At 40.7% G+C, this 25,205-nt stretch overlaps 1 protein-coding gene across 1 annotated transcript in view; it reads left to right on the plus strand.

The window, feature by feature from the left end:
• The first annotated feature begins 323 nt into the window (after window positions 1-323).
• The window catches only part of prrg2 (proline rich Gla (G-carboxyglutamic acid) 2), a 33,818-nt gene continuing 8,936 nt past the window's right edge, over window positions 324-25,205 (plus strand). The window contains exons 1-4 of the mRNA XM_008415021.2: window positions 324-435; window positions 531-621; window positions 3,382-3,554; window positions 6,732-6,765. Coding sequence (XP_008413243.1) covers window positions 394-435; window positions 531-621; window positions 3,382-3,554; window positions 6,732-6,765 — 340 coding nt within the window. The 5' untranslated portion in view covers window positions 324-393. The remainder of the gene's footprint in view (window positions 436-530; window positions 622-3,381; window positions 3,555-6,731; window positions 6,766-25,205) is intronic.

Genomic DNA, 25,205 nt, shown 5'->3' on the forward strand with positions numbered 1-25,205 from the left:
TGACAGGTCTGCTGTACTCCCAACCCTTTTGTGTTGAGAATGAAGTGAATTCTCTTCATTCACAATAAACACAATAAATCATGAGATTTATTGTGCCATGCTGACTCAGTTTGAGCGGTACTCACCAGAAGAACTAATACTGTCTCTTCTGGTCCCTGTTTTTTTTTGTTGGCTCAGTTCCCTACGCAGCCAGTGAGTAAAACAGAGAAACAGGCAGGCACTCAGACTGGTTTTGAGAGTTTCCTGCCTTCAGTTGACATGTTGCAGAACAGGTTTGTGGTCATCCCAACCCGCAGTATCGAGCCAGCTCAGTGTCAGGCTTCATAGCTCCTCCCATTTTGCTGAAAGTCTGAAGTGTTTAATGGATTCTTTTATCATTTAAGGGTTTGAAGAATGGGTCACTCTGACGGTTGGAGGTGCAGTCCTGTTGGGCAGGTGAGTGCTCCTTTTATTTGTGCCATATTCTGCTGATCTCAGATCTTAGGAGTTCACCCTAAAGACTTGTCCATGTTTTCCTGTTTCTCTTCTAGGCGTTTTTCTTGATGGCAGTATTGCATTGGATCGCGCTGCTGTCCTTGCTGCAGACAAGCCAATGTTATGTTCGTAACCAACAAGCACCAGGTAAAGAACTCTTCCGCTCACAGCAAACAAACACCACCGACTATAAAAGGAAAACTTTTTGAGTGAAGAATCTGAAATATAATACTTCTCATGCCTGTGTGAGATTATGATCTTGCTATGCAAAGTGGGATGACTGTTGAAACTGAGTGATGATTAGCTGATGACATCAGCTAATCATCACTTCCTTAATCTTTACACTTCAAGTTTAAGGATTATTTAACTTCAAGTATGTTATTTTGGAACAACTAATTTCGTAATTTTGTGTATTTTAATTGTAATTAAATTATAGAAAATCACAATTTAAAGTGTACTAAGTGTACTATCACATGCTTTTTGGATCTTTTAGTTGCATACCTTTAGTATGCAACTAAAGTTATACTTAGTTCACTTTAAGTGTACAGCTTTTTATGTAATAATGATTTGCTTGATTAGTATATCTTAAGTGTACAATTTTTGTGAACGAATTACATATAAAAAATATTTAGAATGTCTTCTAAATTTATAAGCATCATATATTTTAAATGATAGTACTATGATCACTGTAACTTTTGGTTTACTATAATTGCTAATGAAGTACACTGTTTAGTTACTTATCAATGTCTTTGATTATTCTGCTTTGCCACTTTGTACGTTACATGCTTCATACATTACAGTACTGCAAATATATCAGGCTACCAGTATTCAGAAGGATGAACTGCAACACACTTTCAATTGAAAAAAAAAACAAAAAAACTTTGTATATTCAATATATTAACATTTTTCAAGAGTACATTGCCAATATACTATCAAAGAATTGTACAAATTGTCAATATATTAAAAGTTTACAGACAACATGCTTATGAAAATTGGCACCACAATAAAATAAGTACAGTTTAGAGAAATGTGAAAAATATTTCACCAAGTACAGGGTATTGTTTTAATACAATATCACAGTATTACTGCAGACAAACTGACATTTCTCCTTCCTAAGAACAATGAGGATCAACAACAGAACATTCCCGTTCACTGGACCACTGCACTTTGCAGAGGGGTGGAAAAACATTTCTAGAGGACTTCTTTGCCTGTATATGTTAAAAGTAGAAAAAATAATCAGCAATATCATAAAATCAATTGATGCTGGCATTAGCTATAAAGTGTGGCTTAAGTGTGAACTTAAGGGAGACGATGTGGAGGTTCATTCTCAGAACTGGTTGGTAATCTGGTGGAGCCAGAGCCTCTTCTGAGACAGGAAAGTTTTTAGGTTTTCTAATACCTGATCCCTGGCTTCCTCTTTCACCTTCATTTGCTTAGACTGCAAAAATATGTTGAAGATAAAGACAATGATGAACAAGTTATAACAGCAGCCTCACAATATCAAAGTCTCTTTGGCATATTGAGCTTAATTAAACCTAGTTAAGTTTATGAAGAAAACTATATTAAGTCGCAACAAACAGAGCCTTTATCCAGTTATAACACGAGGAATGATTGTTATAATAATCATAGAAATTACAAATCAACTGATAAAATAACTATTTCTGAAACCAACGTAAGTTTGTTTATATATGTACTGCACTGTTTTTAATTAAAAGAAGATAATTAGCATTTTGAAGCAAACTTACCACCAGCTAGCAACACGTTAGCAGCCTTCGTCCCTTCGGTTCCTTTCGTGACCCACATTTCATTTCCATCCAGTTCTTGTCCTGTTGTGTTGTCGTCTAACTCAGACTAGAAGGTCAGCCGGCTTGAATTTACTTCCTGTATTAGCCAAGATAATTAAAGCTATTAATAAATTCAATGTTATTTTTATTTGGAGGAATAAAAATCATTATATATGAAAAGATTACCTGATTAACCCATAAAACTCATGAAGTAGGTGGAGGAAATGCAATGTACTTTAAATTATGAACGGTATTTTTAAATAAAATTGGCAACAGCACACACTTCTTTTGAGTATCATTCTTCAATAAAAATTCCACACTGGAATATTATGTGGCAAAAATTATGAAAATGAGTTACCATTAAAGAAGAACCTGTTTATAAAAATCTGCTGTTTCTCTGCCAATCTGCTCAGCTCAAATTTGCACCATTGGAGAAGAGGAAATCCTCCTATCTCATTAAAACACCAAAATGGGTGATTTTGTGTTCCAGAAAGATTTTTGTCAGTTCCTTGAATAAATAATAATAGTTTAATTGGTTCTGCTAAAATTGCATCTCTGATCACAGATGACAGTGTGCAAAGCATAAATTTATTATGGGGATTATCTGGATATTTCAGATTTGTTTGTCTAAATAACCTCTGCCAGAAACTTCTATTTCTGTGTCAGGAAATTTTAATTCCATCATATGTGCCAGCATGCACTCTGATATTTGGATTGATACGCTCTGACCTATTTTTTTATATATATATATATATATATATATAATTTTATGCCTATAAAATCAGAACAACTTCAGGTTCTCTGTGTATTTTTGTTTACAAAGGAGTGAAACCACCACTATTTTCCTGTTGATAAACTCTTGATTCTGTTTAAGCACATTCGGAATCGGAGTCCTTCAATCCTACATTCAGAATCCTTCAGAAAGTTATGTGGACTTTTTTCTGCCACATGCCAAAAGTTTACTCCTAAAAACACCCCAAAGTCGCTGTTTGACGATTAAAGTTCTCAAACATTGTTCAGTTAAAACCTCTCAAGAATTGGACCTCCACTTGTGAGCACAACACTGCAGCCTGTTACAGTCTGGTTTCTTTCACTGATCTGAAAAATGACTTGATTCCTGCAGGAGATCCAGTGTTTTTGGATGCAGAGTCAGCAACATCCTTCATGTCTCGCTCCTTGCTTGCTAACTACTGGGACTTTGAGCTGGTGATGCAGGGTGACCTGCAGAGGGAATGCATAGATGAAACGTGCAACTATGAGGAGGCCAGAGAAGTTTTTGAAGATGATGAAAAGACAGTAAGGATGCTGAGAGTTCATTCAGATGTTATGCCTGAAACAAATCAGTTAGTATGTACTGAAAATACTACCTGTCTTAACAAAAGTATTCATATACCATGAACCTTTTTGCATTTTACCATGTTACAGCCACAAATCTCATTCCATCATCTCAACATGGAGAGATGGTGGACCGCCTGATGTGTTCTACTTAGATTAGACCAGGGGTGGGCAACTCCAGGCCTGGAGGGCCGGTCTCCTGCAACTTTTAGATGTGTCTCTACTTCAACACACCTGAGTCAAATAATGAGGTCATTAGCAGGACTCTGGAGAACTAGACTGCACTGAGGAGGTGATTCAGCTGTTGGATCCAGATGTGTTGGACCAAGGAGACATCTAAGAGTTGCAGGACACCAGCCCTCAAGAACCAGGGTTGCCCACCCCTGGATTAGACCATTCCAGAACTTATTGGGTTATATAGAAACATAAATATTTTAAACACAACAGGATGAATGGCGCTATCAAGCTCTGGAGTTTCCTTTGTTCAGCAGCAACAAGAAAGCAGATCAGAATTGATCAGAAGATGGATGGGGCTAATGATGAGGTCAAGAAAACCTGTTGAGGCCTGAATACAAAGTGCAATATATGTTGAAAGGCTAACAGTGCCTTTCAACATATATTGAAAGGCACTGTCAATGGTGACAACATTTGCAGTAATGTTACCACCATTACTGCAAATGGTGGTGACAGCATCATGCTGTGGGATTTCTTTCAGTAGCCTTTTTGTTGCTGCTCTGTGACCCTAAACCAGGCATGTGCAGAGGTGGGGGCTGGGGGTGCTTGAGCACCTGCCCCTTTTGCTCCTTGCCCCCAAGTGCCCTTTTGGTCAATTTTTTATTTTATTTTATTGGTATTATTATTTTCTAAGCCCTTTTCTGACACATAATAACATGTACTAAAATTATTTATTTATTTTTGTACAACATAATAAGGCCCCCGATTACCTTGTTACCTTTGACCTTTTGCCCGTGGTGTATGACGCAGTTGCCTCTCGCGCAGTGAGATAAGGCGGCTAACTGGAGCTCAATGTAGCAAACATTCCAGAATACAGAACAGTTTTTGGTGAATTTAAAAAAAAAAAAGTTTTTCGTGAATAAAGACTTGCTACTTGTCAGATTACGGAAAATGTTGAAGTATCGTTTCTGCTTCAGCACGGAGTAGCGGTTTAAGCAGAGAGGTAATGAAATACAACAGACACTGACAGGCCTCTGCGTCTGCCTTTCTCTGAAGAACTACTGAGCGGGAGGAGACAGGCAGGKGAGGAGAAACTGTTCTTATCTATCGATTCAGTATTTTTATCATACAGACATTAGGCTGTTGTTGTTCTGCTATTAGCTAGCTGCTAGCTAACAACTTTGCTAGCAAAGCAAGATAACTAAAAGCTTCTTCCCTGTGTCGTTAATGATATCAGTCATTCTTCAGTGTCGCTTACGCAATAGGGGCACATCGCCCATCCAAAACCGATCATCTCCATAATGGATATATGTCTTCTAATTTCCTTTGCTGTATAATTTACTGTACATTTATTCTGGCGTTAGGTAATGTGTCTTGAAGGAAAATAGCACTTAAATATAAGTCCAACAAGGATATTCATTTAGAATTAAAAATAACTCACCCTGAATTACAATGATAGATATAATGTAATAAAAGCGTGTCATTAATGAAGGAGAGAAAACTCAATCCAGACTTTAAGTAAATTTAGGGTTTGGTTCGCAGAGTATGAAGTAATTTTTTTTCTCCCAATTATTCAATGAAAAAAAAAACTAACCTCAGTTAAGTAAAATAAAATTGTAATCAAAACTTTTGGAATTGTAATGATTTCATTTTTAAAAACAAAATGTTTTGTTTAAATGACTTTTTTCTAAATTAAATAAATTTTTTGTCTCGTGAACTTAAAGTTATTTGCCAAACATAAATATTATTTGCACACATCAGAAATATTTTGTTGCGATTCAACGACGTCATGTGAGAAAAAAGTTTTTTTAAGCAAGACTCAGTAGGCTTTTCTCATGGTGACATGCATTAACAATTCAATTTTTGCATGTTTTTTTTTTTTTCGTTTTTCTGCAGTTCCACGTTTGATGCAGCTCTGCTTTCCTGAATGGACCGTCTTCATCTCCACTGCAAGTGTAGCAAACAGGCAGCTCTTTGTTTTATAGATTACAGTCACTAAAATGTTGCATTGTGCCCTTGTTTATATTTTTAATAGTGTAATTCTGTAAAGACAAAATATGTCTGGTGGTCTAGCCCTGATTTACATGTCCTGCTAAATTGTGGGTTTGAATATGGCAATATTTTCTTATAACAAAATAGAGCTGCAGAAAAAAATTACTAATAAAATATCTTACATAAGCATAGTTGTATGCTTTAGAGATTTTCCTTAGTTTTGATTGTATATCTCACAATTTTGTTATTTATCATTGTTTATTAAAATCTCAAAGTTGTGTGACTTTCTTAATATTCTGTCCTACAATGGAGTTAGATGTGCCCATTTTTTGAGCACCTGCCCCTTTAGTGGTCTCTGCACGGCCCTGCCCTAAACATTGTTGAAGTAACCCTAAACATAAGGTCACAATTTAAGTCGCCTAAATATTCCAAAGATATGCTGCTATGACGACAGTAAAAGATTAATTTAAAGACTTTTTTTATGATCAAGTAGCTGTGTCATTCTCGAAGCACTCTTGGAAAAGTAAAGGGCGCATGCAAAACCGTGAATTTAACTAAAAGATCTTTAAGAAAAAAAAGCGAATACATAAAATAAAGATCCAAAATCTTATTACAATTTCTTTTCCTTCCTTCCAAAAAAACACGGCACACACAGTCAAAAATGTTATTGATCTGTGCTACAAATGTAAAATATGAAGAAAAGAAGTTGAAGTTTATGTCTGTGAGATGAAAAAATGTGAAAGATGTTTATAAAGGGTATTTGTACACAACACCTTGAAATGTGGAAGCCATGTTCACATTGATCCAATCCTCTAAAACCCCCAGAAAATCTGTAGAGGGACTGAAGACCACTGGAAAAAGTAAAGTGTGGCAGCTTGGAAAGGAAATATGAAAAATAAGTGAATGAAAATATTTTAAAGAGAACACAATCAGAGGCCACTTTATTGACCGGTTGTTTTCTTCTTTTTTCAGAGAGAGTTTTGGAGTACATATGATAAGAAACCAGGTTAGAAAAATTTTCCTCTTCATTCTTTTTTGCATGGCTTTAGGTTGAGCTCACCCAAAGTGAATTTAAGTGTTGGGGCTTGGGGGGAGAAGGGAATGGATATGTTTTTAGTGCGCTGAAGGCAACAACACACTTCTGGATGAGTTTACAATCCACAAGTTCAGTTTAATTCATAATAAAACAGGTCCAGTTAATTTCATATACATACATTATTGTGTCAGTTAACCTGTCAGAAGTTTTCAAGTTATGACATCAGATCAGTTTTCCCTCATTGTTTGGTAAGATAGCAATTACTATGTAGACAAACTTCTGATTCTTAAATCTTCTTGCTACGTTTTCTGGCTTTTAGGCAATACCCAATTGACCTAAAATAAGAGACATTTGGTCTAATTTAACTTCTGCCTGTAAAAAATTTTCTTTTTGTTTGAGTATGTAAACTTCTGGTTTCAACTTAATATGTAAGACGTTGATGACAATTTCAGTGCAGATTAGAAGCTAAGACTTGGAATAATAAAGCAACATTGAACAAAATGTATTGCTGGGTTTCAGTCATGTGACCCGGATGACGCACAAAATTCAGATGGAGATCCAGAAGGGGATTTCTCCGGTTCAAAACAAAGCAAAGTTGATCACATACTCGTGATCACATACTTGTGTATGTGATCACGAGTATGTGATAACAACAGCCCTAAATAGGCTGGAACAGCCAAGGTATCTCGAAAAAAGAAAAAATATGCTTATATTTAGGATATGATCTGTATTATCTTGGTAAAAAAAGACTTCTCTTATAATCTTGAGGATTTACCCGGTGTCGAGGCAATCCACATAACCAACTACCTCATATTATACGATGAGCCAGAAGAAAGCTTTCAAAAACCTGGAGAATACAATCATTTAATTTCAAGTTGGATCAAGCATTCAGGATCAAAAGCAGCAATAGATGGCTGTCGACTTGTTTCTGCCGGGTGAGAAGTGAATTGTGCTATTATAAGTAATTGTAGTCTATGATAAGGATGCTATTGTGGAAGTCAGCAGAAAAATACGAAAAGTAATTTGAGTCTTTTGGTTTGAAGACAGTTATTCTCAATGTCTTCCAACCAAAACCAAAAATCGAATGAATGACAACTGTTGGTGTCTTCACACCTCACCTTCTCCCCTTCACAATAAAAGCATACATTCAGGTGTGAAATATATACATTGTATCCACCACACATGCCCTCCCCCTGAACATACTTGTTACAAATACAAAAGCACATGACATGTGAAACAACATCACAAGTATATAAAAGAAAACAGACACAAAAACTAAACGAAAAACTAAACAGCAGAGACAAACAAAACAACTGAAATACCTAACGGTAACGGCTAGGGAGCTTAATTAGTCGACCACCACAGCTTCTTTTCACAGGAAGAGGGGTTGAAATAGAAAAGAGACTCTCCAGATCGATTGCTACTGAACTGTCCCCCTGAGGGGGACAAACCAGGTGTAAGGGAAGGACCCGGAAGAGTGGGTAAAGAAACTGGGGGATGACCACAGCGAGGTGGATGAGCCAACTCAACTGGGTCCCCTGGTAACACGAGCTGGCTTCAAACAGTCCACCGAAATACTCTCCTGACTAGCCCCCCAACTTCACCAAAAAATCCTTAGGTCCCCTTTCCAAAACTCGGAATGGACCATCGTAAGGAGGGTGAAGTGGTGAGCGGTGTGAGTCATGGCGGATAAATACATACTCGGCAGACATTAGGTCCTTTGGCACAAACACCTGTGGAAGGCAGTGATGTGCTGCCAATGGGGTAAAAGATATAGATTCCCCATTTAGAATCGTTCCTACTCCCCTGGGAATCAAGCAAACCTGCTGGACCCGGAAGAAATTCCCCTGGTACCCTCAAGGGCTGACCCAGGACCAACTCAGCGGAAGAAAACAGCAGGTCCTCTTTTGGAGCCCAACAAAACCCAAGACAGGCGATCTATCCAACTATTATCCACCAACGAGGCTCGCAATGCAGACTTCATTGTGCGGTGGAACTTCTCACAAAGACCATTGGCCTGCGGATGGTAGGCAGCAGTACGGTGGAGTTTAACCCTAAGGCTCTCTGCCACTGCAGTCCACAACTCTGAAGTGAACTGGGGACCTCTGTTGGACCAATAGCACACCAAACTGAGACACCCAGGAGGAGATAAATGCTCTAGCCACATCAACCAAAGTGGTTGATGACAGCGGAACTGCCTCTGGCCACCGGGTACTTCTGTCTGACCTATCTTTTGATAGGGAAAACCTCTGGAAGGTGGAAGCGGCCCTACTAAGTCCACATGCACATGTTCAAACTTCCGTTGCGGAACAGGAAAGTGTTCCAGTGGAGCCTTAGTATGCCACTGCACCTTGGCACGCTGGTAAGCCAAACAGGAAGCCGCTCATGTCCGTACATCTTTATGGAGTCCCGGCCACACAAGCTTTGCCCCTACCAGTTTAACGGAAGCTTTAACGCCCGGGTGTTTAAGGGAAGGAACTGCATCAAAAACCCGCCGACACCAACTAGTAGGGACTAAAGGCCGAGGTTTGCCAGTCGAGACATCACAAATATGGGTTGAGCCACACTCTTGAAAGGAGACCTCCTCCAAATGCAAACTGGATTCAGCTGCTTTAAAGGCCAGACTCTCCTGGTTGGTCAGTTGGTCTGTGGCCATGGCGAGGTAATCCACACCTAAATGCACAGAAGCAACCCTTGCTCTGAACAGAGAGTCACCCACCAGATTATTCTTGCCAGCTACATGCTGAATGTCAGTAGTGAACTCCGAGATGGCAGACAAATGCTGCTGTTGCCAACCTGACCACGGTTCAGAAACCTTTGCCATTGCAAAAGTGAGAGGCTTGTGGTCAACAAAAGCAGTAAAATCCCTGCCCTCCAACATAAAGCGGAAATGGCGTGTTTCCAGAAAAAGCGCAAACAGTTCCCTATCAAAATTGCTATATTTTTTTTCGGCATCCCGGAGTTTCCTGCTAAAAAAATGCAAGAGGTTGCCAGACACCATTCATCCATTGCTCACAAACTGCCCCAACTGCATAATCAGAGGCATCAGTTGTTAGAGAAACAGGAGCAACTGGAGTTGGGTGGGCCAAAAGCACAGCATTAGCCAAGGCCTTTTTGGGATCATCGAATGCCTGCACCCTCTCGGGGGTCCACTGGTCCAACTTTTTTTGCCACTAAGTGCTTCATACAAGGGGTGCATGAGGTGAGCTGCCCCTGGGATGAAACGGTTATAAAAGTTAACTATCCACAAAAACTCTTGCAGGGGCTTCACTGAGGGAGGGCGGGGAAAAACAGAAACTGCTTCAACCTTTCCACGTATGGGAACCGCCCCTTGAGGAGACACTTAGTCTCCCAGGAACTCAACAGCAAGCAGTCCAAACTGGCATTTAGCTAGGTTCACAATCAGACCATGTTCACTGAGCCTAATAAACAGCGGACAAAGGTGCACCATGTGTTCGTGTTCATGTGTTCCTCAGACGGACTACCCACCAATATATCAACAAAAACGGCATAACCTGGATGACCGTATCCATAAGCCGCTGGATAGTCTGTGCTGCGCCTTTAAGACCAAAAGGCATTCTGAAAACTCAAGAAGAACAAAAGGCGTGATAACTTTAGGGTACATCTAAGGGATGGACTGGAACCCGATGGTAGCCTCGCACCAAGTCCACCTTAGAGAACACGGTTGCTCCAGCCAGGCGGGCAGAAAAGTCCTGCATTTTTAAGGCGCCGAAAATCCCCACAGGGTCGCCAACCCCCGTTTGTTTTGGGAACCATGTGCAACAGAGACGCCCATGGACTTTTGGAGCGCCGTACAATGCCAAGACGCTTCATGTTTGCAAACTCCTCCTTTGCTCTCACTAACTTAGCAGTGTGTAGGTGGCGCGCTCGTGCAAAAACCGGTGGACCGACTGTAGTTTTACAATGTTGCACTCCATGCTTTGCCACAGTAGCAGAAAATGTGGGAACCGTTAAAGATGGGAACTCTGCTAACAGACGCTGATACTCATCACCTGTGGCAAACATGTTGGCGAGAGGACCGCCAAGTTTACAGGGGTACGTATCAAACGACACAGCATCTATTAAGCAGCTATTAGCAACATGCACTAATAACCTAAAAGCACACAAAAAATCTGCACCCAAAATAGGTAAAAACACAGAAGCTATTACAAAGTCCCACTTAAACTGACGTCCGCTGAAACACACCAACCTAGATCCAAAATTGCGAATCGGGGTGCCGTTAGTCGTGTCCAGCAGCGGTCCGTTACTTAAGCACAAAACGTCCACTGCTGAAACTGGCATGATGCTCCGCTGTGCACCTGAGTCCACCAGGAAACGCAGTCCCGAGGCCTCATCCATGATGGAAAGCAGCTTGTCCTCAGAACACCTTTTCACACAGCTGCTACCGAGCGGCGGCTCTGTCGTTTCCCTGACGCACAAATGAACATGGAGGAATGGACCTTACCAAGCTCTGCCCAGAAATGCCCTCTAAAATCCCACGTGGCTGCATGTCTCACAAACAAAGCCTCGTGGAGCTTAGTTTCTATGTAATCATGGCTTCTTTCACTTTAACTGATTCTGCAGAGTATTTCTGAGTCGATTAGATTAGCATTTCTGCCGGATTTTCACAATATATCAGCCATGACAATGGACAGGGGAACCAATAAGTTCATGTAATCTTCTTTGGTTGACATTAAGGTGTTTTAGCCATGCGATGCCTCCAACATTGCGCGCGCCACAGCGAAATGCTACAGGTAGATGAGGAAAACCTCAGATCCTCACACGCTCAGCATAAATATAACTGCGGACAAGATCACTGACGCCTATTGTTCTTGCAAGGCTGGGTGGTTTTGAGGGTTACTTTTGAAACCAGTGATTTCTGTTGTTGGCAAATATTTGAGTGTCCCTAGGCCTGATGCTAACATGATGTGTTTACTACTGTAGCTTGTGTTTGTGAGTCGGTCACGCACGTGGTAGCTACGCTGTGACGTGAAATGGGCATTAGCCAATGAAAAGCGGCCCCTGTGGTAAGGTCTATGCAGCGCTTCGCCTTCACTCCGAAATGGTGTTACGTCAATCCGCGTTTCTCCATCAGATACGGTTCCCCCCGCGTCTTCTTGCCGCTCCGCCCCGCCCACGCGGCAAAATACGCTCGTGATGAGCACTGAGAAAGCACGCGCGTAGCAAGCACACGTTTATTCGGTGTGCTTATCTGGGGAACTATGGACACCGTGAAAGCTCAAACAACATGCTTAGGCAAAGTTGTCACACTTTCTTCATGTTTTTGCTTGAAATTAATACTACTACTAACAATAATAATAAATAAATATGTTATATATAATTATAATAAATAAATAAATTAGATAGATAGTGCTATATGAATTAAAAACAGGGCAATGCATTTTAATGCTCAATATTACCCATCAGATTCCATTCCCCCCGTGGTAAAGGGGGGAACGGTATGTCATGCCCATATTTCACCCATCAGATACCGTTTCCCCTGTTTTAAAGTGTGGGTACAGTATCTGATGGCCATAAATCACCCATCAGATACCGTTCCCCCTATGTTAAAATCACCCATCAAATACCGTTTCTCCTATGTTAAAGGGGGGTACAGTATCTGATGGGTGATTTATGGCCATCAGATACCGTTCCCCCACATTAAAACAGGGGAAACGGTATCTGATGGGTGAAATATGGGCATCACATACCGTTCCCCCCTTTACCACAGGGGGAATGGTATCTGATGGGTAATATTGAGCATTAAAATGCATTGCCTTGTTTTTAATTCGTATAGCACTTTTTATCTATCCATCTATCTATTGATCGATCTCTCTCTCTCTCTATATATATATATATATATATATATAAATAAACATATATATATTATTTATTATAATTATAATATATATAACATATATGTTTATTTATTATTATTAGTTTCACGTAAAAATTTAAAGAAAGTGTGACAACTTTGCCGAAGCATGTTGTTTGAGCTTTCACGGTGTCCGTAGTTCCCCAGATAAGCGTGCCGAACAAGCCTGTGCTTTCTCAGTGGTCATCACGAGCATATTTTGCCCCGTGGTCGGGGCGGAGCGACAAGAATACGCAGAGGGAACCTATCTGATGGGAAAACGTGGATTGACGCAACATCGGCGATGGTAGAAACAGAGAAGCTCAGCCTTCCGTTACTCCGTAACTGCAGCCACTGCATCAACAGGCTCCAACTCTCCTTGAGTCGCACCTGGTAGAAATGCATTCACACTGTAGTGCCTAGAAGCCAACAAAATCCAGTCCGCTTCTTCAGCCAGGGAGCGATAGTCCTTTGCCCTAATCAGCGGGGAGCTGGCCAGCGCGGTGCGAACAGTTGGAGGAAGCTGGCGCAGAAACAGATGTGTAAAAAGGAAGGAAACATCTCCCGAGCGAAGTAATGCCAGCGTGTTCTCCATCAGCTTGCAATGGAGCCTGAATGGCTTGCGATCCCCCAAGCCATTCAGAGAGAGCAAGCGATCGGCCCGCTCCACGTCTGACAGTTGGAAGAGCAGATTCTCCTTGAACGCGCCGTATTTCTTAGCGGTTGGTGGGTTCCTCAGCAGACATATCAGATGGCGGATGGAAACACAACAGCTACATGGAAGTACTTGGTCTCATCTGTGGTTATCCCACGGGGATGGAACTGGGCTTCCACATGCTGGAACCATGGTTCTGGATCGTGCTGCCAGAACTCTGGAAGCTTGATAACGGCAGCCAAAACAGATTCTGCGGTTGTAGCAACGGCCGCCTGGCAAGAAACTGAGTCCGAAACCACAGCTGGCGGAGAAGCGGCCGCAGCAGCATCTGTTGAGTTCTCATTAAAAAACATGTTCAGATGTTCGCAGATGTTCAGGGTCACTAATGAGGAAGTTAGCAGAAAAAGACAAAAAAGTAATTTGAGTCTTGATTTATTCTCAATGTTTTCCAACCAAACCCAAAAATCGAATGAATGCCAAATGTTGGTGTCTTCACACCTCACCATCTCCCCTTCACAATAAAASCATATTGTTTGCTTTTATTGTCTGAAATATATACATTGTATCCGCCACACCAGGCGCGGAGCTATAGGGTGGCCTGGGGTGGTGGCTTGAATTTCCTGGTAAATAATTTATTTAGCTTAAACCCAAATTCTTGCTGGAGTTGTACGTTAATGTTGAGTCGCTCGCTGTAGAAGGCTGGATTCAGGTCCAATGTAGGTCAACAATTTGCACGATCTACAGAAACCTCCATGTTCGTGTCTGGCCAGCAGTGGCTTTTCTAGCCATGTTTTAGGGGTGCTGTAGCACTAAAAAAGTTGTCACTCACTGCGCTGAATTATTGTGCAGAGGTGTTGACTGACTTGTCGCATATATGGGACAACGCTGTGTCCAAAAGTCTGCAATATAGTGATGGAACAGTCAGATTCTTCTGCACGGCTTCTGCACGGCTCTTTACTTATTAGATAAGACTGGAGTGTCACTGAGAGCCGTTGTTCCATCAGATTACCATACACTGTCAGAATAGCATGCCTGCGCATGTGCAGTAATAAGTCCGACCATCAGAGGAGTTGACAGTTCACCATACGCAACAAGTTATGACGAAAATAAGTCATTAAATTGTTTTCAATGATAACTATATAGATATACATACGTTGTCGTGGTTTCAAAGTGTATTTAAAGCAGGGTCTGGCTGCAACTGGAATCACACGCCCCTGTAAAACTCATTAACCTACTTAACCGCTAAGTCAGGATGCCATACAACTTAATAAACCGTATGACGATCTACGTCATGATTCTATGTTGCTGATTAAATAAAATCATATGCTAATGACGTGTCTGACAGATATAGCCGTGAGTTCGTGCCAAGCGTATGACGATCTGACCTGACAGAACACCCGTTCTTTGTTCTTGTAATGCTCTGCATACACTGGAGTAGCTATCATTATTTTATTTAATTATCCATCCATCCATCCATCCATCCATCCATCCATCCATTTTCTTTACACCCTTGTCCCTTAGTGGGGTCAGGAGGGGTGCTGGTGCCTATGTCCAGCTAACGTTCCGGGCGAGAGGCGGGGTTCACCCTGGACAGGTCTATTTAATTATGTACATTGATTTTTTAAAATTAACAAATAAAACACAAGAACAAAAGAGCACACAGAGGATGCGCATTGCTCTTTTTTTGTTTTTGTTTAAAGTGGTAGCTGTAATGTTTGCCATGGTGTCAGACTACCTGGCTTCATGTAGAGTTTGTTCTGCTTTTAATATTGGTAAAATTTATTAAGCATTTAATATCTAGGTGTTTTTATGGGAATATGGATTTTTCAGATCAATTTGAGAAGCAATTTTGATCATATTTCACATTTTATCATGTCATGTAGCACGGGCCGCTGGTCTTGGTCTTGACTCGGTCTCGACTTCCCTCAGTCTTGGTCTTGTCTCGGTCTCGATACACTCTGGTCTTGGTCTTGTCTTGGTCTTGGGTTAGGTCAGGGGTGGGCAACTCCAGGCCTCGAGGGCCGGTCTCCTGCAACTTTTAGGTATGTATCTACTTCAACACATGTTAGCAGGTCGTCCTGCTAATGACCTCAAGTAATGAGGTCGTTAGCAGGACTCTGGAGAACATGACTGCACTTAATATTCAGCTGATGCATTCAAGCGTGTTGAACCAGGGAGACATCTAAGATTTGCAGGACACTGGCCTTCGAGGACCAGGATTGCCCACCACCTATGGGTTAGGTGGTCTTGACCACAACCCTGCCCTGAAAGCTACGGACCGACACTTAATGTCACGGTTGTCTAGAGACGGACACTACGCAGCCGCAGTGAGCTGCTATCCACTCCCATCTTTTTAAAATGTCATCTACCCGGTTCCATGTCCTTAGAAGCAAAAACGCTTTCAAAAATACAGACGTGAGTCAAAATATGTGCATTATAAGCTGAAAAATTTCCGTTAGGATTGATACTGTGTACATCGATCGACAAAAAGGTGCGTCCGTCGTGGCGCAGTGTGCTGCTGTATGATAGACAGAATGCATCAGGAGAGGAACTGCAGAACCGTTAGAACCAGACCTCAACATCTCTTCATCCTCCTGAGGCTGATATGGTACAGAACATTTTGCTATGATTGATTAAGTTTCTTATTGTGATTTTAGTGGACTATTTTGGTTTGATTATGTGCTTAGGATGTTGAGTTTGGAATATATTTAATAAATAATAGCATTAGCCAAAATAAGTGGCCACTTAAAGAACAAATTTATACTAATACTTAATGTGGTTTACCAGTTTGGATAATCTGACTTTCTATCAATTGCTAAGCAAAAATGCAAAAGGCCAGGGGCCAGGAGGGGTTCTGAAAAAATTATAATAAATAAATGTCTTTTTTAAATATTCAGTGGTAGATATTTTTTAAACTTAACTTTATTTTTAATGTATTATTAAAAATACATTAAAATTATTTTTAATAAAAATGAATTTAATTAATTAAAAATCATAGTGCTGCACTTTTAGCTGCTCTATGGAGATAGGACCACACTTTCCATCTGCTAGATCAGGATCTGAAACCTGAATCTCTGGAGGCACAAGTGGCTCTTTGATTCACAATATTAAATGATAAAATATTGCTCTGTTTTTATTTAATTCTTTTTTAAGTGTCTCATAAAAAACACTGACTACACGGGCCCCTCTAAATTTGGTTTGTAAACCAGCCTCCAAAGAAAACAGTAAAGACCTTTCTAGATTTTTTTTAACCAGCTATATGGGAGCAGACTTGTATCATCAGCACCTTTATTCAGAAGGCAATTTGTAATGCAAAATATAATGCTTAGTGATTTTTTGCAATGGGCAATTTTAAGTGGCAATGCAGTACTTAATTTAGAATTATTTTTACATTTATGAATGAAATTGTGTACAGCATTGGCTTTATGTATAAATGTATGTGAATGCATGTAAATAAGCAGTTAGATTTAGAAAACTGCACCAACGAGTATCTTTTCATGGGTCTTAGCCCTGCTGGAGGCTAAGCACCCCTGAAGGACAGGTCCTAGAATCGCCCCTGCTTGGCAAGTATAGTTGGTGGCCAGACACGAAGACACTTAACTTCCTGGAGGACTGGTGTGGACATGTTCCCACCAACTCTGGCATGAAGGGGACAGTTCCCACCAATATTTTCTGCACCTTTTTTTCTTTATGTGCCTGCATCTACGTAACTCGGCAGCAGCTGCACGCTGTATTCAAAGCATTAACAGCCAGATAATGCTTTTTAGAATTCATTTGTAAAACGTACATGGCAAGTCTCCTCAGTAGTGGATGGACATCACGTGACTTGCTGTGCGCCAGTGGTGGAGAAAGTACTCAAAAAATTTACTCAAGTAAAAGTACAAATACAGACAAAAATGTACTCAAGTAAAAGTAAAAGTACCACATTAACATTTTACTTAAGTAAAAGTAAAAAAGTACTGGCTTTTAAAAATACTTAAGTATTAAAAGTAAAAGGTATTTGCTGAATGCATTACCTAATTGCTAATATCATTATGTATTTATGTATTTAATCAATCATATTTAATTTTAATACATCAGTAATGTGCCATTTTAATGAGCAATACCACAGATAAAGCATGTTTTTATTGTGTTTACTCTGTAACATAGTTTAGACTTAGATATGTGATTCTATGCATCATAATTTCAGGGATGGAAACATCTCGTCTCCTGTCCTAACATAGCATGAACTTCACTTTTTTTGCCCCTAGTGGCTTCTATATTGAAAGAAATCCAACTGAAAGGGTGGGCAGGGGAGGACATGGAACCAAGGAGCCACGTAGCAGAGTTGTAGTCTAGACCACCGAACCCGAGACCAAATCAAGACCAAGATCAGCACTATGTGACGCAATAAAATTAAGTGTACCTATCAAAATTGCTTCTCAAATTGATCTGAAAGATCCACATTCCCATAAAAACACCTAGATATTAAATACTTAGAGCTGAAATAAATTTAACCAGTATCAATTCAAACTCTTCTTCATTCTGTTTTGCTTTCATCTCTATGAGATCTATTGCCATCCCTAAAAAAAAATAACGCCCTGGGCGGTTGCCCATACTGCCCATGTCAAAAACCACAACTGTCTACACCATCAAACATAGTAATTAAGGCAATGCATTAACGGTAAACAACACTCAACTATGAACACTATCCAAGGCGCAATAAGCAAGAAGTAACCAAGCAGAAGGAGCACCGTGACTGTTTTCATCCTCCCTCCTGCTGCAACGTCTGCCAGCATGACAGGAGATGAAAACTATCAAAGAGCAATGAGCATGCTCTTCGTTCTTATTTTATTTATTCGCCATTAAATAAATAAATAATATATATATATAAAAAAAATTTTTTTAATGAAATAAAATAATAGCTACTGCAGTGTACGCACAGCATTACAAGAACAAAGAACGGCTCTCAGTGAGGCTTCAGTCCTTTCAACCTTAGTAAAGATCCGTCCAGAAGAATCGTATCGTTTCTGAATGTCATATTACTATATATTGCACTTTGGTCACAACGTTGTCCCATATTTGCCACACCTCAGTCAATACCTCCACACAATAATTCAGCGCATGCAACATGTGTCTCTGTACAGCTAGCTTTGCTAGCATCAAGTCCACGGAGCTTACCTTTCTTTAAGCTTTCCTTCCAAGTGACGCTAAAAGTTGGACGAAGTCCCCACCGTCTGTGAAAGCGCGCTGCTGATTTTACTTGTCGCCATATCTTATGATTTATGCAGCGCTATTATATTACTGACAATTAGACAGACATCTTCTCCCGCTCAGAGAAAACCACTGCGCATGTCTTGGAGCGCCACGTGCGAGTAAAGAGGGAGGCGATGGGTGACAACAGACACGTAAGTCACGTTATTGCTCGGACTTTACGACGCCACCTTAAGTCCTTGAACTTCACATTTTAACGGAAAAAAAGTGCAATGCAACTTGGATGTAACGAGTAACGCGACAGTTTTGTAGAAATGTAGTGAAGTAGAAAGTACAGATACTTACTGCACAGTTCGGAGTATTTCGGTTCAATTAACACAAAAATAAGGCGGCCCACATACATTTTCTGACAGATAATCAGAAGTGCAGGTGTTTAAGATGGCTAATCAACCACCGCTAATATTCAGGCGATCTCTTCCTAATGATTGCAAAATGGAAATTCAAAAACATAAATCTGTAACGGACAGAATGTTCTGTTTGGTGTTTGTCAGTCCTTTTTTGTGTGGGAAGCTCGGACGGGGCACTAGGAAGCTCGGACGGGGCACAGGGAGTCAGAGAAGCTGCAGACTCTGGGGGCTGCCTATTAGCAGCGGGCACTAGGACCTGCGGCAGCTGGGAGTGACGCTGCCTCGGTGCTGGGACTGGTGGCAGCGGTAGAGGTGCTTATCGCCTTGGTGCGGGGACAGGCAGCTGCTGCGGTGAGCTCCGCCTCGACGCAGGGACAGGCGGCGGCTGAAAGCAGCGGGGGTTTCGCCCAGGGGCCGGGATCTCCAGCTACTCAAGGCGGTGGTGATGGCGTGACCCAGGGGCCGGGATTTCCAGCGGCTCAGGGTGGCAGTAGAGGCGTGGTCCACACCCGGGAGGGCAAATCACCAGCCGCGATCCCCTCCAACGCGTTGGGCTGGGAGGAGCTAGTCCATAAAACTCGGGGGAGGCCCAAGGATGGAGGGACGACCTGAACTCACTCCGTCTCCTAGTGAGTCCAGGTCGGAGGTTAGACCCAATTCCTCCACCAGCAGGGGAGAATTCAGGATCTCTACATCCCTATAGAGATTCCGTCGCACCAACTCCAGCTGCTGCTGGACCCACACCTCGCGGGCCATAGCGCTGGCGTCCTCACCTCGGTTGTGGTCGGGTCCTACAGTCATGTAGTGGTCGGGTCCTACTGCCATGATCGGTGGTGGTGAGCGATGAGGGAGACGCAGGCAAACCCAGGTTGTCATAATGAAGATGTTTATTGAATAAATTCCAAAGTAAGAGACAGACGATGACAAGGTGCAAACGACGAGGAACCGACAACAAACAAAGACAACAGGTGGGTTTAAATACACAAGGAGGGTAATCAGGGAACGAGAAACACCTGGGAACAATCAACAGGGAAGACAGGACATCACAGAGACTCACAGGGGAACAGGACACAGAAAAAAACCAAGAAACAAATACACAGAAACATAGAACCCAACAACAGGTTGATTCCATATGACTGGAAAATTCCTTTGTCAGCAGTTCCATCACCAAGTGAAAGACATTATATAGATTACTTAGATTACTTCCGTTTTAACATATTTATATTTCTTAGTCTGTTTATTACCTCCTTAAAGATTGTTTTCGAAAGGTACTATTAATCTGACAAGCCCTGATCAGGACATAAATCCTAATTTATTGAATAAGACAGTCTGGCATTCACATGTAAGTTTGGGCATTATTCTTAGCACTAGAAAAGAGAAGGCCTTCCAGTAACTGTGGGTACCAAGGGCAAACTCTGGCATTGTTAGTTTCTGCACCTCCTGCTTTTAGCTGTGGATTCTTGATCCACTTTTCTCCTCTTTTTTCAGTAAGTTCTTTTAAAATTAACTCCCTTGCGACCAACTACCTTCGAAACACAAAAATAACTTATCTTTCTCTCTATTTGAATGGTTGGAGCAACAGAAATAAATGGGCTGAATTTACTTCTGGCCCTTCATGTGCATTGGGTGACGTCGGTGCTACGTCATCTGAAACCCAGCAATTGCAAATGCAAAATAATTCAGAAAATAGTGTTATTAAAGCTAAATAAATTTCTAGGTAACCAAATTACATCTTGAGAAAAGACTAAAACACTGTGGAGAGCCATTTCAGCCAAAATTAAATACCGTATTTTCCGCACTATAAGGTGCACTTGAAAACCTTCAATTTCCTCAAAAGCTGACAGTGCGCCTTATATATGGACCAATATTGAGCCACAACAGGTCTAGCAACTACGGTAAGCAGCCGCCGACTTCATTTTCCCCCGTAGAAGAAGTGCGCGGTGCATGCTGGGATAGTTGTCAGAACGCTGGTTTGATAACAAAGTTTGATAATACATTTAAAGCCAGGGGGGCGGGGGAAGAGAGACAGAGACTGCGGCGGCAGCTTATCTGTGTTACCCAGAAAGCAGTTGGACACAATATCACAACACCGTGACAATGACTGGGGTACCCTAGTATATAAAGTACTAGGGTACCTCTTCTTTACAAATGTGGATGTGTAATAATAGAGTAAGGCAACCCAAACTGTAGCATCTATTCTATGCGCCTTATAATACGGTGCGCCTTGTAGTGCGGAAAATATGGTAAATAAATAAATGGGTGAAATAAATAAAATGAGTAAAATAAATAATTTAACTTTTTCATTAATCCAATTTTTCATTTATTTCTTTTTCATATTAATTTCTCTTTTTCATTATCTGGTTTTCATTTATCCATTTAACCATTTTTCATTAATCTATTTTTCATTTAACCCACTTTTCAATTTCCCTTTTTCATTAACGCAATTTTCATTTAATTTTCAGATTATCAATTTCTCTATTCCCCTTTTTCATTTATCTATTTTTCATTTGTCAATTTTTCATTTATCTCTATTTACCCTTTTTTCATTATCTATTTTTTAATTTAACCATTTTTAAAATTTCTTTTTCCATTAACCTGGTTTTCTAATTCCCAGTTTCATTAATCAATTTCTCATATATCCCTTTTTTATTTCCCATTTTTCTTTTATCTATTTTTCTTTTAACATTTGTTTGAAATTTTTTTAATTTTCCCATTTTCCAATTTCCCTTATTCATTTACTATTTCCTTCTTTTCTTATTTATCACATTCTATTTTCCCCACAAAACTCGGAAAAAGGGGGAAAAAATAAATGCAAATGAGGAGAGGCACGTCATCAGGCTACACCTTCCCCAATTGGTTGGTTAGCGTCACACTGTACTTTGCTCCAAGAAAGATGGCAACCTAGTAACGGGTTATCAATAAGCTGAAGCTCATTAACTTCATTAGAAAAGAGTGTTATTACTCCTGACTTTAGTTTTTGTGTGGCCGCTAAGATAGAACGTGTTTCAGCTGGCGGCTCTCATGGACTCAGAGGTTCACCGTCCGGGGTTTATATAATTTGGACGAAGCGGCTGCTGAAGTTGGCTTACAATTGAAGGTTCGGGACACCTTCATAGCTACCAGCTGTGATCCAACTATAAGGAGCAGACTTTACTGTACATCGTAAGTGAACTGCAGTATCCAGAGGAAGCTCTATGGAGCATCGAGCTGAGAGAATGAGAGTGGCAAGCCTTGGAGATCTGCATCGGAGGCCATCTTTCAGACATGCGCTGCTGCTGTCCATCCAGGAGTCCTCCGGTTGCCCAGACGTTGCACGGTAAGCTAACGCTGATGTTTGTTTTCCAACTACAGTCATATTTAATCAATAGGGGTGCTCAATTACGATAGTGGAAGGTTTTGAGTTGATCTCGGSAGTAGGTGACAAACTGAACGCCGCCAGGATGTTGAGACCAGCACGTCCTCTGATCCAATATATCTTAAACAAGGTGTTGCGCCTTTCTGTGCATTTCGGTACCATTACCAAAATAAAAAGGGACTTAAAAGGTGCGTTCACACTGCAGCCTGAAGTGACCCAATTCCGATTTTTTTGATGCAATGCGACCTGTATCCAATCTTTTCATGGCAGTGTGAACATCACAGGTCGGATTCTTTTTCGAATGCGACCCATATCCGATACGTATCCGATTCTAATGCGACCTAATTTCAGGTCGCATTCATCCTAACTGAACGTCACTGATTCTCAACAAATCTCACTATTCTGCGTCCTGATACGCGCAAGCGGGAAGAAAAACAACAACCATGACAGACAGTTTGAGGATTAAGTTGTTAATATGCTGCTCCAGCCGGACAACAACTTCAAATATGTAAGCTAAGCTCCACCGTAAGCCTCCATGTTTACTTCTGCAAACTCTGAGCACTACTACTTCTTTTTATGGCAATTGGTAGAACACTGAGAACGCTGACGCTATTGCGCCCTCTAGTGCGCATGCGGGACACTTTCAGGTGGTTTTCCCGTTCAGACTGCAGGACGCATACAGGTCTCATTTAGTGGCAGTGTGAACGACCCCGGCGAAAAAATAGGAATTTCTAAAAAATCGGAATTGGGTCACTTCAGGCTGCAGTGTGAACTCACCCAAAGAACCCGATGAGCAGAGCAGAAGTTTAAATTTTCTAATCAGCCACTGCAGTGTGTTCATCAGAGGAGATGCTTGTTAACCGAGAAATAAATACAAAGCCTGAAAACCTAATATCTTAAAGGATCCGTTGTGTTTTTAACTAATCTCTGCTGGGTTTGTGGGTCGCAGGCGATTTCCACGGCAACAGGTTGATTAAATGACAAAGAGACGAGAGTAAAAAAGTAGAAGAGGTTTAGAGTCGATCGCAGTTGTTTTACCTTTGTTTATCTTTGCTGTGATGCATCACAGCCTCTGTAGTTTCTCAACTTCAATAAATGACTAACTTGGACTAACTACCTCGTTCGTCTGCGAGTATATTTCATTAAGTAACAAACAAATGGCTTCTACCGCAATAATTATGTGAAAGTAAATAAATATATTTTTTAAAAGTTTTGTGGGCTCTGGCATCTTGCTTTGAGTCTGAGAGGCTTTTCCTGTATCAAACATGCTATTTATTTAGTGGAAATATTGATGCGATGAAACTCTCCAAAATAACCTTTCAACTTTTAAAGCTCCACTGTTGAAAATGAGAAGCTGACATTCACAAATGACATTGAAATAAATTCTAGTCCAACTTCTGGTTTGTTGCGATTCCTCTGGATCCTGTTGGACAAAAAATATACCAACTTCACAAGATGTGGCTTTAACCTAATTCCTGTCAGTCTGAAGTTTCTCATATTTAGGCAATCAAACCAAACTTCAGATCTACCATAACTGACTGGCTTTGAGGCCAGCAGGTGATCGCCACCAGGTCGAAAGTACAGCTTTTTGGTGCAACACATTCATTAGTGTTTCTATCATGTATGTTTTCAGATGTTAAGCTGTCACAGCACACCATCCTGCAGGCCTCTGGTCTCTGTGTTTCCCTGCAGACTCCCAGTGGGCTCACAGCTTCAGGATGACCAGAGRCCTTCACCTTTCTGGAGCAGGAACACCCGGCCAAATGCACTGGTGACACATTCATTTTAAAAAATGTGGCTGKTCTTATAGCATTGATATGCAAGAACCGTCTGTATTTTACTGTTTTGAATAAACAAAATATGTTTTATTATGAAATCTGTGTTCCTTCTCATCTGTGTAGTTCTAATTTAATCAAATCTCATGTTTTTGTGTCCCAGAGACAATAAAATGGATCGTTTGTTTGTGGCTTAAAATAAACGAAACAGTCTTCATAGAACAAAGAAAATAGAATACAGATTGAAAGTTTTGGACCTGTTTTATTTTTTGGTTTCATTACACTGAAGATTCTTCAACATAAAGCTAAAGTGGAGTACCTTGTATGTACAACATGCTAGAAATGAATGCTGTTGTTTGCATCAGGCGCTCTGGAACAAACACTTTAAAATGTAAAATGTTAATGTTAATCAATCAATAAAATTTTATTTGTATAGCACATTTCACTGGCAAGACATTTCAAAGTGCTTTACATAATTAAAATAAAAACAGGAATAAACGGTGAGAAAGAGAAAAGGAATGCCATCTAACAAGGGTACTCACACCTTAAAACCTTCATTAAAACATAAACAGTGAGAATAAGGAAATAAAATGTAAAGATAAAAACATCAAAGACATCAAAACCAGCACTCTAATCCTAATGTAGCCGTAAGCAACTCTAAGCAGGTGGGTTTTAAGTTTATTTTTAAAGGCACCCAGTGTTTCAGCTGTTTTACAGTTATCTGGAAGTTTGTTCCAGATTTGTGGTGCATAGAGGCTGAATGCTGCTTCTCCTTGTTTGGTTCTGGTTCTGGGGATGCAGAGCAGAACCAGAAGATCTGAGGGGTCTAGATGGTTGGTACAGCAATAACAGATCTTTAATGTATTGTGGTGCTAAACCGTTCAGTGATTTGTAAACTAACAATAGTATTTTAAAGTCTATTCTCTGAGCTACAGGGAGCCAGTGTAGGGACTTTAAAACTGGTGTTATGTCTCTATCTTCCTGGTTTTAGTGAGAACGCGAGCAGCAGCATCTGGATCAGCTGCAGCTGTTTGATTTATTAGTCAGACCCATGAAGACGCTGTTGCAGTAATCAATGCGGCTAAAGATAAACGCATGGATGAGTTTCTCTAGATCCTGCTGAGACATAAGTCCTCTAATCCTGGAGATGTTCTTCAGGTGATAGAAGGCC

Source organism: Poecilia reticulata, linkage group LG8 (genome assembly GCF_000633615.1).
Source record: "Poecilia reticulata strain Guanapo linkage group LG8, Guppy_female_1.0+MT, whole genome shotgun sequence".
In the NCBI taxonomy this organism is placed as follows: domain Eukaryota; kingdom Metazoa; phylum Chordata; class Actinopteri; order Cyprinodontiformes; family Poeciliidae; genus Poecilia; species Poecilia reticulata.